This window comes from Scyliorhinus torazame, chromosome 2, assembly GCF_047496885.1.
Source record: "Scyliorhinus torazame isolate Kashiwa2021f chromosome 2, sScyTor2.1, whole genome shotgun sequence".
NCBI lineage: Eukaryota > Metazoa > Chordata > Chondrichthyes > Carcharhiniformes > Scyliorhinidae > Scyliorhinus > Scyliorhinus torazame.
In genome coordinates this window covers 353,818,179-353,833,171 of record NC_092708.1, presented here as the reverse complement: position 1 = coordinate 353,833,171, position 14,993 = coordinate 353,818,179, and the positions used below count along the sequence as shown (strand labels likewise).

The 14,993-nt window shown below is 44.6% G+C and overlaps 1 protein-coding gene across 6 annotated transcripts in view; it reads right to left on the bottom strand.

The window, feature by feature from the left end:
* lrrc9 (leucine rich repeat containing 9) overlaps window positions 1-14,993 on the bottom strand; it is a 389,985-nt gene that overhangs the window by 298,107 nt on the left and 76,885 nt on the right. For all 6 annotated transcript variants that reach the window (XR_011938366.1, XM_072491694.1, XM_072491713.1 and 3 more), the window contains exons 5-6: window positions 2,930-2,993; window positions 1,390-1,460 (exon numbers count right to left, since the gene is read on the bottom strand). Coding sequence is in view for 5 of the 6 variants with exons in the window: in XM_072491694.1 (XP_072347795.1) it covers window positions 1,390-1,460; window positions 2,930-2,993 (135 nt within the window). In the remaining variant the exon portion in view is untranslated. The remainder of the gene's footprint in view (window positions 1-1,389; window positions 1,461-2,929; window positions 2,994-14,993) is intronic.

Below are 14,993 nucleotides of genomic sequence, written 5' to 3'. Positions count from 1 at the left end.
CCCCTTTCAACTGCTTTAAATGACCCCAGGAACAACTGATTGAAGTCTCCACTTTCTGACTGGCTCCTTACTGTTAACAGTGCAAACAGTTGTTTCGTAAATACATATGATCTGTTGGTTTCCAGTCAAATAAACTATTGCCTGATACAGGAAGTTTGGACAATCAATAGATTTTACCACTTAGCAAACACTTAGTGTATTGTACTGTATTACATATCATTCACCTGTCCATAACCAGAAGGATTCTACTTTAACAAACTGTTATGACCACAGCGAGTGAGCCAAATCTCAGAGGGAAACTTGTTTTACTGCTCCTAACTTTTTTGTGCAATTTGAAAAGGAGGAGAAACGCTACTGATCCCAAAAGCATAGAATTCTAATAACACTTTCAGGATTTAAAAAAATAAGATTTATTTACAAGCAGAAAACAAAAATTAAACACACAAGATCAAAGCTACATGGTTAAAATAGTCTTACAACACTCTGCCCACCGCAAAAAGAAACTTAATCAGAACACACAAGGAAACACCTTGGCAACAAACCCCCAATAGATTTTTAACTATATGTTTTCCTATTGTTTTAACTTTCAGGTCAAATACAATTTGATAACATCCCCTTGTTTACTTATGAAACCTTTGTAAATTCTAAAAGTCCCTTAAATTCCCCTTTGAAATTTAAAAGATGTAAAGCCAAGTTCCTATTTATCATCGAATGTAAATCCAACCTAGTTACCTGTAAATCCATTTCACCATGGCCTCTCCTTACAAATCATGTCTCTAGCACCTTTATCCCTTAATCTCTCAACTCTCCCAGGCACGCTGTTTCTATTACCCTCCCCAGCTTAATTAAATCATGCACAGCCACACAACCTTCTTTACCGAATACCACCATATTTCCAAAATATTTTTTAAACAGCCACCTTCACAAAACCAACATGGTTTTCTCACTATACCAGCTGATTAATACTATGGTTAGAAGTTGAAGTGAACCCTTGTTTTGTTCTGTTACAAATTCACCGGTCATGCTTCGAATGTCCCCAGTTTGTTAGCTTCATAATCTAAAGACATAAACTGCAATTTTGCAGAGCCTAACACATTCAGTTCAAAATCATACAAAATATGGCATAAATAACAAAACAAAGTTAAATCATGGATGTGTTAAGTTAATTCTATTTCTGTTTTGTACTTGCTTAGTGTTATTAATTGCATGGCCATTGATATGTACAAGGACCCAAATATGTGACTCAATAATCGTTTTTCTTGCACTTAAGAGTTCAACAGAATTATCATACACCAGCTATAGCAGGAAAATTAGCACAAACTATTATATGTTGTGGAGACTGTACTATCAAAGTCAATCTTTCATCAGGTCAAGTTGTAAAATATGTACCTTAAAAGAGCATATTCTGTTTCCCGAGAGGTTAAGCCATTCTAGCTGAACATTGGAGTCCAAAGAGTCAGCTGAAATTTAAAATGTTGTTTTAAAGGGATTACATAAAGAATTGTTTCATTGAAATGTTTAAAATAAAGTAGAAATTGAAATAAAAAATAACAGAAAGCAGGTTTTGTACCTTAAAGCACTTAGCATGCAATGAATTATATTGAAGTTTAATAGTGTTTAATAATGTAGGCAAACATGTTAGTTACACAACAAACAAGGAAGAAACAAACAATCAACTTTTCTGTTTTTGGAAATGTTCATTGAGAGAGGAATGTTGGCTAAGACACAGAGAGAACTTCTTACTCATCTTCAAATCTTGGTATGTGATTTCTGATAGGGAACCATCAGGGAACCATCACACTTCGACATCTCAACAGAAGAACAATATCGTCCCTATTAAATAACCTTTGTTTTAATCAAGTTTTTGTACTCAAGTCCTGACATGAGGCTCCAATCCCCAAAACTTTGATTTATGGGTAACAGCGTTCAATTGAGCCAAGCTATCATGGAAATTATAGCACAGAAGGGCCATTACTGACTCATAGCTCTTTGAACTGGAGATACTCAAATTCAATTTCCTTACCTTTTCTACATCTGTTTATATGCATGTTTTTTCAGTGAAGTTATAGCATGCAGCTCACCTGATTTGTGGTAAAGCACCCATTATTCAAATGAACCTCTTTGGGGTAAATCTTCTAACTGCCCAGTTCTTCTAAGCGCCAAACCCGAGTTTGTGCCCTGTGTTACAGGCTGGCTAACTAATGAAAACCATCTTTCATTATTTACCCTCCCAAAGGGTTTCCAATTTAATAACTCTCACTTGATTTCATTTTGCTCCTTTATTTCTGGGAAAAGATCCAATTTTCACGTCTTTTTTCATAGTTATCATTGTGTAGATACAGGAATTAATTAAGTAAAAAAGATCAGCAACATGATTATCATAGAAAACGAAACAAAAGGAAGGAAAATTGGATCATAGTCCTACCATTTAAAATGGACTGGGCTCAGTAATGAATTAGCCCCCCTTGTATCATCACCCAGTACAAGATTGCATGTTGAAGCTAATAATCAGACTAGTACCTTTTGTTTGTATTAGTTTGATCTGTTCTCCACTGCACTAATAGAACACAATCAGCATCACTCAAATTGAATAGTAACTCTCATCAGTTCATGAGGTGAGTCCATTGGTATTCTCCAAAGACAGTCATAACATATAGAACATTTAACCATCCGAGTTAAAGGAGGAAGGAGATGGAAGACAGACATGATAAATGAATGAAATGTTTATGTCAGGTATCCAAGTAGAGATTTAAATTTTATTCCACTAAATCTGGTTTAGATTTACTTTTCTAAAAGAATATTAACTACTCCTTGGTGCTTCTAAAATCATAAAATGTATGGAATCACTTAAACAGATTGCTTGTCTACAGAAAAGCTAAATGTATTTAAAATTGGCCTGCATAATGTAATGAAACTATTTAATACTTACTAATCACATCAATTAAATTACCAGCAAGATTCAGCTCCTTGAGATGCGTCAACGTATTTAGTCCCTAGATTTAAAAAAAATTATAGTCTAAATCATGCAAATACAATTTCTACTGTCATGGAGTTTACTTATTCTCACATTTTCTTTCTATTTATTTTGTCAGTGTATTGTTGAGAGTACTGCCAGTTAGCTGAACGTTTATCATAGGGAAATATATAGAATCCATTATTAACGAAGTTATAGCAGGATACTTAGAAAATCATAATACAATCAGCAGAGACAACGTGGCTTTGTGGAAGGGAAATAGTGCTTAACTAATTTATTAATTGTTTTAAGTAACGAGCAAGGTGGATAAAGGGGAACCTGTAGATGTGGTGTACTTGGATTTCAAAAAAGCATTTGATAAGGTGGACATCAAAGGTTACTATACAAGAGAACATGGTGCAGGGGATAACATATTAACATGAGTAAAGGAGTGGTTAGCTAATAAGAAGCAAAGAGTAGGCATAAATGGTTCTTCTTTGGGTTGGCAAGCTTTGACTATTGAATTGCCCCAAGGATCAGTGCTAAGACCAACTATTTACAATCCACATCAATGATGAAGGGACTGAATATATGGAGCTAATTTCGCTGATGTCACAAAGATAGGTAGGAAAGTAAGTTGTGAAGAGGACATATAAGGGTATTTTGATAGATTAACCGAATGGACAAAAATTTGACAGATGGAGTTGAATTTGGGAAAATGTGAAGAACATAAGAACATAAGAACTAGAAGCAGGAGTAGGCCATCTGGCCCCTCGCGCCTGCTCCACCATTCAATGAGATCATGGCTGATCTTTTGTGGACTCAGCTCCACTTTCCGGCACGAACACCAGAACCCTTAATCACTTTATTCTTCAAAAAACTATCTATCTTTATCTTAAAAACATTTAATGAAGGAGCCGCTACTGCTTCACTGGGCAAGGAATTCCATAGATTCACAAACCTTTGGGTGAAGAAGTTCCTCCTAAACTCAGTCCTAAATCTACTTCCCCGTATTTTGAGGCTATGCCCCCTAATTCTGCTTTCACCCGCCAGTGGAAACAACCTGCCCGCATCTATCCTATCTATTCCCTTCATAATCTTATATGTTTCTATAAGATCCCCCCCTCATCCTTCTAAATTCCAAAGAGTACAGTCCCAGTCTACTCAACCTCTCCTCGTAATCCAACCCCTTCAGCTCTGGGATTAACCTAGTGAATCTCCTCTGCACACTCTCCAGTGCCAGTACGTCCTTTCTCAAGTAAGGAGACCAAAACTAAACACAATACTCCAGGTGTGGCCTCACTAACACCTTGTACAATTGCAGCATAATCCCCCTAGTCTTAAACTCCATCCCTCTAGCAATGAAGGACAAAATTCCATTTGCCTTCTTAATCACCTGTTGCACCTGTGAACCAACTTTTTGCGACTCATGCACTAGCACACCCAGATCTCTCTGCACAGCAGCATGTTTTAATATTTTATCATTTAAATAATAATCCCTTTTGCTGTTATTCCTACCAAAATGGATAACCTCACATTTGTCAACATTGTATTCCATCTGCCAGACCCTAGCCCATTCACTGAGCCTATCCAAATCCCTCTGCAGACTTCCAGTATCCTCTGCACTTTTTGCTTTACCACTTATCTTAGTGTCGTCTGCAAACTTGGACACATTACTGTCGGTCCCCAACTCCAAATCATCTATGTAAATTGTGAACAGTTGTGGGCCCAACACTGATCCCTGAGGGACACCACTAGCTACTAATTGCCAACCAGAGAAACACCCATTAATCCCCACTCTTTGCTTTCTATTAATTAACCAATCCTCTATCCATGCTACTACTTTCCCCTTAATGCCATGCATCTTTGTCTTATGCAGCAACCTTTTGTGTGGCACCTTGTCAAAGGCTTTCTGGAAATCCAGATATACCACATCCATTGGCTCCCCGTTATCTACCACACTGGTAACGTCCTCAAAAAATTCCACTAAATTAGTTAGGCACGACCTGCCCTTTATGAACCCATGCTGCGTCTGCCCAATGGGACAATTTCCATCCAGATGCCTCGCTATTTCTTCCTTGATGATAGATTCCAGCATCTTCCCAACTACCGAAGTTAAGCTCACTGGCCTATAATTACCCGCTTTCTGCCTACCTCCTTTTTTAAACAGTGGTGTCACGTTTGCTAATTTCCAATCCGCCGGGACTACCCCAGAGTCTAGTGAATTTTGGTAAATTATCACCAGTGCATTTCCAATTTCCCTAGCCATCTCTTTTAGCACTCTGGGATGCATTCCATCAGGTGCAGGAGACTTGTCTACCTTTAGCCCCATTAGCTTGCCCATCACTACCTCCTTGGTGATAACAATCCTCTCAAGGTCCTCACCTGTCATAGCCTCATTTCCATCAGTCACTGGCATGTTATTTGTGTCTTCCACTGTGAAGACCGACCAAAAAAACCTGTTCAGTTCCTCAGCCATTTCCTCATCTCCCATTATTAAATCTCCCTTCTCATCCTCTAAAGGACCAATATTTACCTTAGCCACTCTTTTTTGTTTTATATATTTGTAGAAACTTTTACTATCTGTTTTTATATTCTGCGCAAGTTTACTCTCATAATCTATCTTACTCTTCTTTATAGCTTTTTTAGTAGCTTTCTGTTGCCCCATAAAGATTTCTCAGTCCTCTAGTCTCCCACTAATCTTTGCTACTTTGTATGTTTTTTCCTTCAATTTGATACTCTCCCTTATTTCCTTAGATATCCACGGTCGATTTTCCCTCTTTCTACCATCCTTCTTTTTTGTTGGTATAAACCTTTGCTGAGCACTGTGAAAAATCGCTTGGAAGGTTCTCCACTGTTCCTCAACTGTTTCACCATAAAGTCTTTACTCCCAGTCTACCTTAGCTAGTTCTTCTCTCATCCCATTGTAATCTCCTTTGTTTAAGCACAAAACACTAGTGCTTGATTTTACCTTCTCACCCTCCATCTGTCTTTTAAATTCCACCATATTGTGATTGCTCCTTCCGAGAGGATCCCTAACTATGAGATCCTGAATCAATCCTGTCTCATTACACAGGACCAGATCTAGGACCGCTTGTTCCCTCGTAGGATCCATTACATACTGTTCTAGGAAACTATCGCGGATACATTCTATAAACTCCTCCTCAAGGCTGCCTTGACCGACCTGGTTAAACCAATCGACATGTAGATTAAAATCCCCATGATAACTGCTGAACCATTTCTACATGCATCAGTTATTTCTTGTTTATTGCCTGCCCCACCATAATGTTACTATTTGGTGGCCTATAGATTACTCCTATCAGTGACTTTTTCGCCTTACTATTCCTGATTTCCACCCAAATGGATTCAACCTTATCCTCCATAGCACCGATGTCATCCCTTACTTGTTGCCCGGATGTCATCCTTAAATAACAGAGCTACACCACCTCCCTTACCATCCACTCTGTCCTTCCGAATAGTTTGATACCCTCGGATATTTAACTACCAGTCGTGACCATCCTTTAACCATGTTTCAGTAATTGCCACTAAATCATAGTCATTCACGATGATTTGCGCCATCAACTCAATTTACCTTATTCCGAATACTACGAGCATTCAGGTAAAGTACACTTATGTTGGCTTTTTTACCTCTGTTCTGAATCTTAACACCTCGATCAGTAACCTCTCCTAAGTTATGTTTCCTCTTAACCTTTCTCCTAATTTTCCTTGTCGTTGAACCCATATCTTCATGTAACAACCTGCCGCGTCGCTTACCATTAATGTTTTCACTTCCCGTTTTATTTCTTTTAGTATTCCTGGTCCTATTCACTGAGCTCCCCTCAGTCACTGTACCTTGTACTGTCGCCCTTTTTGATTTTTGACTATGGCTTCTCTGCCTTACTCTTTCCCCATTACTGCCTTTTATTTCTGTTCCTGTTTTACTACCTAACTCCCTGAATTCAGCTTGTAGGAACTCGTCCTGTTTTTTTACCTATATCGTTGGTGCCTATGTGCACCACGACAGCTGGCTGTTCACCCTCCCCCCCCGGAATGTCCTGCAGCCGCTCCGAGATATCCTTGACCCTTGCACCAGGGAGGCAACATACCATCCTGGAGTCTCGATTGCGACACAACATACGAATTAGGAGCAGGGGTAGGCCACTCAGCACCTCAAGACTATTCCATCATTCAATAAGATCATGACTGATCTGATTGTAACCTGGACATTGATTTTCCAGCCCTCTGTGGTAGGACCTGCAGCAGGGGATGTGGACAGAGGATCTCAGCAGCAAGAGGGCCAGAAAAACTCAGCCCTCAGCGCCACATTCCCACCTGCCCTGGTGACCTTTCATTCCCTTGTTTATGAAGAATCTATCCACCTATGCTTTAAAACTATTCAAAGGCTCTGCTTCCAATGCCTTTTGAGAAAGATACATCAGAGAAAAAAATTCTCGTCAACTCTATCCTGAATAGACATCCTTTATTTTGAAAGAATGATGCCTAGTTTTAGATTCTCCCACAAGAGGAAACATCCTTTCCACATCCACCCTGTTATTACTTCTCAGGACCATGTATATTTCAATCATAAGACCATAAGACATAAGAGCAGAATTAGGCCACTCGTCCAGTCGAGTCTGCTCTGCCTTTCAATCATGGCTGATATTTTCTCATCCCCACTTTCCTGCCTTCTCCCCATAACCCCAGATCCCCTTATTAATCAAGAACATGTCTGTCTCTGTCTTAAAGAAGTTTGCCTCTTACTCTTCGAAATGCTAATGGATACAAGAGAGCTTGCCCATTTTAGGTATTAGTCTAGAAAACCTTCTCTGAACTACTTCCACATTTACATATTCCTTAAATATGGAGATCAATACTGTACACACTACTTCAGATGTGGGGCTAAATTCTCCATTTAGGAGACTAAGTGTTTCCGCCGAAACTGAATAGTATACAACTCGTGTTCCTATTGAGGGCACAATTCATTCCGCGATTCAAGACCTACAAATGGGCCAGCACACTGCCGTCGTGAATTGGAAGCAATTACGATCCCTGCTGGCAGCATGATCTCTGGGACTGGAATACGTGCTAAAGAGCCTGACAAGCTAGAGCTGCTTATGAGCTGTAAGCACTGAACACTCATTCTAGCCACGAAGGTGGTTCAGAGGAGAGCTGCATCCCAATTTAAGGAGTTTGAAGTGGACCCACTACTCAACAGCAATGAGGAGAGGAAAGACACTCTTTTCCCCAGTGTGGGCCACAGAATCAAGCACGCCCTCCTGAACAGCATCTGGGAGGAGGAGGCCGAGGCAGTCACTGCTGCCAGCCTCACCAGGAAGAGACAGCTCATGGGTGTTACTGGCAAGGCCTCTGCTCTGAGAGGGGCAATGTACCAGGAAGGGTTCGAAAGGTCACCTGCAGGTGTCCTTTGGTTGGGGTGAGCTCTGCTATACCCCTTCTTTCTCTGCAGTTGGGTTGCAGTTCTGGGAAGTGGAAGTGCACTGAGGAATGTCAACACCTGGTGGGCCAGTGATAGTGAATGGCTATGCCTATCTCCTTGGTAATACAGCAGGGGTATAAGGGTTTCCAGAGGGGTGGCCTCCCACATCACCAGAGGTTCTTTGAGCATTTAGAGGACCCAATGAGCAGTGAACAGTGTGAACAGCTAGGAGCCTGTAAGTAGCACCAGAGGGATATGTTTATATCACATAATGTAGCAATGGCTGTCTAAGCCATGCCACCACAATCCTGAGGGGGACACCCAAAGTCCATGGCCTTTACACCAATGTGTTTCCCGCTACTCTCCCTGGCCCAGGCAGCCACCCCCCAGCAAGCCTGACAAGTTTTGAGAGTTTTTTTAACCCTCTCACTCCCCCTCAACAACCATGGCCCCCAGGCCCTGCTCACTAATGTTGGCAGTGGGGGACTGGAGCATGGCGTCGGGATCGGCACCAGACTCAAAACACGATTTTTCCATTGCGCACTATTCCCCGCCCAATCCCAATTCTCGCTGCCAGTGGCGGGAAGCAGACAATTCAGCCCGTGGTGTCACCAATGTCCTATATAATTACAAGCAAAACCTCCCTACCTTTGTATTCAATTCTGCTCACAACAAATAATATCATTCTATTAGCTTTCTTAATTACTTGCTGTATCTGCATACTAATGTGTGAAAAACCTGCCTGCTTACCATTGGCTGGGGACTAATGACAATCCCACAATCCTGTGGGAGTATGAGCTTCCCCAATGAGGGGGGGCAGAGAAACCATTAGTAAACTCCAAGTATCAATAAAGCTGGCCAGTTTGGAACCAGCAGGAAGGTGTGCAGCAAGGGAAGTTGCTGCTGCTGTTATATATACATAATATATATATATATATATATATGTTATTGTAAATAAATGTTATTACTTTGTATCCTTAAAACTCGTGCTGGATTCTTCGTGGCCCTCAAAAAACTGGTGACGAGGGTTAAAGTGAATAGCTGTCTACACTGCTGAAGCCACCTCCCTGGATTTTTGTTGGATACAGGTTGGAAGTTGTTTTCTATTATACCATGCCTCTGTACGGACGTTTGGATGTTTTTTGGTGCTGCACTGGAAAGCTGGAACCAGTACGCACAAAGGATGCGTTACTATTTCCGGGCAAACAATATCACCGAAAACGAGCGCCAGGTGGTCATATTGCTCACCGCTTGCGGCCCGCATAGGTTTGGGGTGATTAGGAGCCTTACGTACCCAGCTGTGCCGGACACCAAAACGTTTGATGAACTTGTGAATATAGTGGGGCAACATTTTAACCCAACCCCGTCCACGATAGTCCAGCGTTACCGGTTTAATACCGCTGAGAGGACCCCTGGAGAATCCCTTGCCGATTTTCTATCCAGACTACGCAGGATTGCGGAGTACTGTGACTATGGTGAGACCGTGTCAGAAATGTTACGCGACCGTTTGGTTTGCGGTATTAACAATGCGGCCACCCAGAGAAAGTTGTTAGCTGAGCCAACATTGACTTTTCAACAGGCCATTCAAATAGTATTGTCCCGAGAGAGCACACAACGAGGAGTGCAGGAGCTACAGGGAATGGAAGTGCATGCCTTGGGGCGCAACCCCTTCCGTCCGAAAACGTCCCCGCCGCACTCCTGCGGTACCTTGGGCGAGGCGACGTCCGGACTGACGCCAGTGGCCGTCGGACATTCCTCCCCGAAGGGAGCCTTCTCCAGAACCAATGGATGAGGAGCCATGTCCGTGTCAAACTAGTAGGCGCCGACCCCGTCGCAGACGGCGGTCCTGGGGGCGCCAGAGGCGCCGTCGTTCTGACCGAAACTGGGACCAGCCCAGGGGCCGTACCTTCCACGTGGATGAACCTGCGGCGACTGCTCCTGAGGACGTGGAGATGGAGGACGACTGCCTGCAGCTGCATTGTGTGGCAGCTCCCCGTGTGGCCCCCATTAAGGTGACAGTACGGGTCAATGGTCACCCGCTTGAAATGGAGTTGGACACTGGCGCAGCGGTCTCCGTGATCACCCAGAGGACATTCAACTGCATCAAGCAGGGTATACAGACCCTTACATTAACCGACTCACAGGCCAGGTTGGCCACCTACACGGGGGAACCACTGGACATTGCAGGAACCACAATGACTCCTGTTGTTTATGGACGCCAGGAGGGGCGTTTCCCACTTATCGTGGTGCGCGGCCATGTGCCCAGCCTGTTGGGTCGGGACTGGTTGTGCCATTTGCGGTTGCAATGGCAGCACATCCTCCAAACAGTTTCTGAAGGGTTGACTGAGGTGCTAGGACGATACCCAGGTGTATTCCAGCCTGGTTTGGGGAAAATAAAAGGGGCCGTAGCCCGTATCCAAGTCGAACCAGGAGCCACGCCGCGCTATTTCCGGGCGCGCCCGGTGCCTTACGCCTTGCTCGAGAAGGTAGAAGGGGTGCTCACTCATTTGGAGAGTTTGGGTATTATCTGGCCCGTCCGTTTTGCTGACTGGGCAGCACCAATTGTACCTGTAATGAAGCCAGATGCCACAGTTCGCTTGTGTGGCGACTATAAACTTAGTGAATACGGCTTCCCGACTCGACCGATATCCAATGCCATGCATAGAGGATCTCTACGCGAAGCTTGCAGGCGGACTCTCCTTCACAAAATTAGATATGAGTCACGCCTACCTACAGTTGGAGCTGGACCTTGCCTCCCGACCATATGTAACGATTAATACACACCGGGGCCTGTATGAATATACATGGTTGCTTTTTGGAGTATCCTCTGCCTGCGCTATTTTTCAACATGAGGGCATTTTGAGAGGTTTACCACGTGTCGCTGTCTACTTAGATGACGTTTTGATTACAGGGACGTTGGAGCAGGAACATTTGGAAAATCTGGAGGCTGTCCTTAGACGCTTTTCGGAGGCTGGAGTCCGTTTACGTCGCACAAAGTGCGTATTTCAGGCAAAGGAAGTAGTCTACCTCGGTTATCGTGTGGATCCTCTTGTGGGGGACGCGTGTGATTGTCCCGGAAAAAGGCCAGGAGCTGATACTAAGAGACTTGCACAATGGGCATCCAGGTGTGACCAAAATGAAAATGTTGGCCCGGAGTTATGTCTGGTGGCCAGGCCCCGACACTGACATTGAGAAGGTGGCCCAAAACTGCTCCATTTGCCAGGAGCATCAGAAGCTTCCGCCGGCCGCGCCCCTATATCACTGGGAATGGCCAGGGCGACCTTGGGCACGCTTGAATGCAGATTTCGCAGGCCCTTTTCAAGGATCCATGTTCCTTCTATTAAACGACGCCCAGTCTAAATGGCTAGAGGTGCATAAGATGCAGGGGACAACGTCCTGCGCAACAATTGAAAAGATGCGTTTGTCTTTTAGTACGCATGGTCTCCCCGAGGTGCTGGTCACGGATAACGGCACTCCATTCACGAGTGAGGAGTTTGCGAGGTTCATAAAGGTGAACGGCATACGCCATATCCACACTGCCCCTTACCACCCGGCTTCAAATGGGTTGGCAGAGCACGCAGTGCAGACATTCGAAAGAGGCCTAAAGAAGCAGTCTTCCGGATCAATGGACACAAGACTGGCTCGCTTTTTGTTTACGTATAGGACCACCCCCCATGCGGTGACTGGGGTAGCTCCCGCAGAACTCTTAATGGGCCGGAGACTTTGCACCCGCCTTAGTATGGTTTTCCCGGACATTGGCGCAAAAGTACGCCGCACACAAAACGGCAGGGACAGGGATTTTCTCGTCATCGGCCGATTCGGCAGTTTGTGCCCGGTGACCCAGTGTTCGTTTGGAATTTTGCTGGTGGTGCCCAGTGGGTTCCTGGCGTAATCTTTCACCAAACGGGCCCTATATCTTACCAGGTACAAGCCCAGGGTCGTCTCCAGTGCAAACATGTAGACCACGTTCGGTCCAGAAGACTATCCCCTCCAAAGATTCCCCACCCCCGGAGCTCATTTCTACAGCCACAGAGACCAGATACAAGGGAAGGTAGTCCTCACAATCTTCCACTGGTGCCTCACTCAAAGCCTGCGCAGGTCGTTACAGAACCGAATGGAGATAGAGACGCTGACATGACGGAGGCAGCAGACTCTGACTCCGAGATGGAGACACATGACGCATCAGAGGGGGAATCCTCGGGTCCACGGGCCGTGCATGTACAACCGTTACGCCGTTCATCACGGAAGCACCGGTCTCCGTCTCGTTACACGCCGTCTGATTCAGCGCCGCGTGCAAATGGTGTCCGGCCTGAGGCAAAACGAGTCCGACACCCTCCTTTGCCAGGGTCTTCGGTGGATTCCTTGGACTTTGGGGGGGGGGGGGGGGGGGGGGAGGGATGTTATAACCTGCCTGCTTACCATTGGCTGGGGACTAATGACAATCCCACAATCCTGTGGGAGTATAAGCTTCCCCAATGAGGGGGGGGCAGAGAAACCATTAGTAAACTCCAAGTATCAATAAAGCTGGCCAGTTTGGAACCAGCAGGAAGGAGTGTGCAGCAAGGGAAGTTGCTGCTGCTGTATGTAAATAAATGTTATTACTTTGTATCCTTAAAACTCGTGCTGGATTCTTCGTGGCCCTCACAATATAACGTTTTGTGATTTGTGCACTAGAAGCCCCAGGTTCCTCTGCATTTCAGAGCTCTGCAATCTCTCACCATTTAGATAACAGGTTTCTTTTTTATTCTTCCTGCCAAAATGGACAGTTTCATATTTTCCCCTATTATAATCAAGTTGCAATATCTTTGCCCATTCATTTAACCAATCTATATCCCTTTGTAGCCACCTTATGTCCTCTTCGCAACTTGCTTTCCTATTTATCTTTTGTGTCAGTAATTTGGCAACCATACCTTCAGTCCCTTCATCCAAGTCAGTTATATAAATAGTAAAAAGGTGAGACGCCAGCAAGGATCCCTGTGGCATACTACTTGTTACATCTTGCCAACCAGAAAATGACCCATTAATGCCCACTCTCCGTTTCCTAGCCAATCTTCTATCCATACCAATGTTACCCCACACCATGAACTTTTAACTTCCGCAGAAACCTTCCAAATGGCACCTTATCAAATGCCTTCTGGAAATCTATGTACATTACATACACCAGTTCCCCTTTGTCCAGAATATGTTACTTCTTCAAAGAACTCCAATAAATTGGTTAAACATTATTTCCCTCTCACAAAATCATGCTGATGACTTCCGGTGGCAGCCATGGAGGAGTAGGTCGCACATTTGATAGCTCCCGCCTGTGATGGACGTTTGGACCTTTTTCCCCCGTTTATTTCCGGATTTTATGGGATAAATCAGTGAAGAGTGAGACAGTGAGGAGAAATCCCCCTCTAGTGTATGGAGAATTGAGCCAGAAGTGGCCGTGTGAGAAGACAAAGTCCTATAAGGAAGACGCGAGCAGAGCTGGTAACGCGGGATAGCATGGCGGAGAGCAAGGGCCGTGGGGTGATGGCACAGTGGTCGACGGAGCAGCTGGTGAAGTTCTGCGAAGATTGTTTCGCCAAGCTGAAGAAGGACAGGCTGGACCCGATTAAGGTTTTGATTAACGAAGTTGTGCAGAATCAAGAGACCCACGGAAGAGCGATCCACGAGGTGGAGAAAAGGTGTCCGAGCACGAGGAATACATAAACGTGCTGGAGAACAAGGTGGAGATGATGAACTACCGCCAGAAAAGAATGCAGGAGAAGTTGGAGGACCTGGAGAACAGGTCCAGGAGGCAGAAGCTTAGAATTGTCAGCCTCCCTGAAGGCAGTGAGGGATCAGATGCGAGGGCTTATGTGACGGACATGTTGGAGAAGCTGATGGGGGCTGAGGCGTTCCCTTGGCTCCTGGAAGTGGATAGAGCGCACAGAGCCCTCGCGAAGAAGCCCCAAGCGAACGAGCCGCCGAGGGCAATGGTGGTACGCTTTCACTGATTCCTGGACAAGGAACACGGTCTGCGGTGGGCCAAGGAGGAACGGAGCAGCAAGTGGGAGAATTGGAAGCTGCGCATTTATCAGGGCCTGGACGCGGACTTGGCCAAGAGGAGAGCTGGGTTTAATCGGGCAAAAACGGCCCTCTTTTAGAAGGGGGTGAAGTTTGGAATGTTTTACCCAGCCCATCGGTGGGTCACACATGAGGAACAGGATTTCTGCTTTGAAACACCAGATGAAGTACAGACTTTTATTAAAGAAAAAAGGGCTGGAGGCGAACTAAAAGACACTGATGCCTCGGAGAGTACTGTGGTGACGATTTGCTGTGCTGGGCTGCATAAGTATAAGTAGTGTTATGTGTAATAAGGGGCTGTTGTGATGGCTAAAGTTAACTTTGTCTTGCAGGGAACTGGTTAGACGGGGGATGGTCTTTGGGGCTGGTTCTGTTTTTGGGTGGTTTTTTTTTCTAAAGTGGCTGTTTTTTCTGATGTTTGTTTACTGGGCAATGAGATGCTTTTAATATGCTTGTCCAGGTGGAAGGAGAGGGGAGCGAACAATGGGGAGATGGACTGCTTGGTGCCATGGGTGGGCGCTATCAAGTCAGCATGGAAGCACAGTGGGGGGC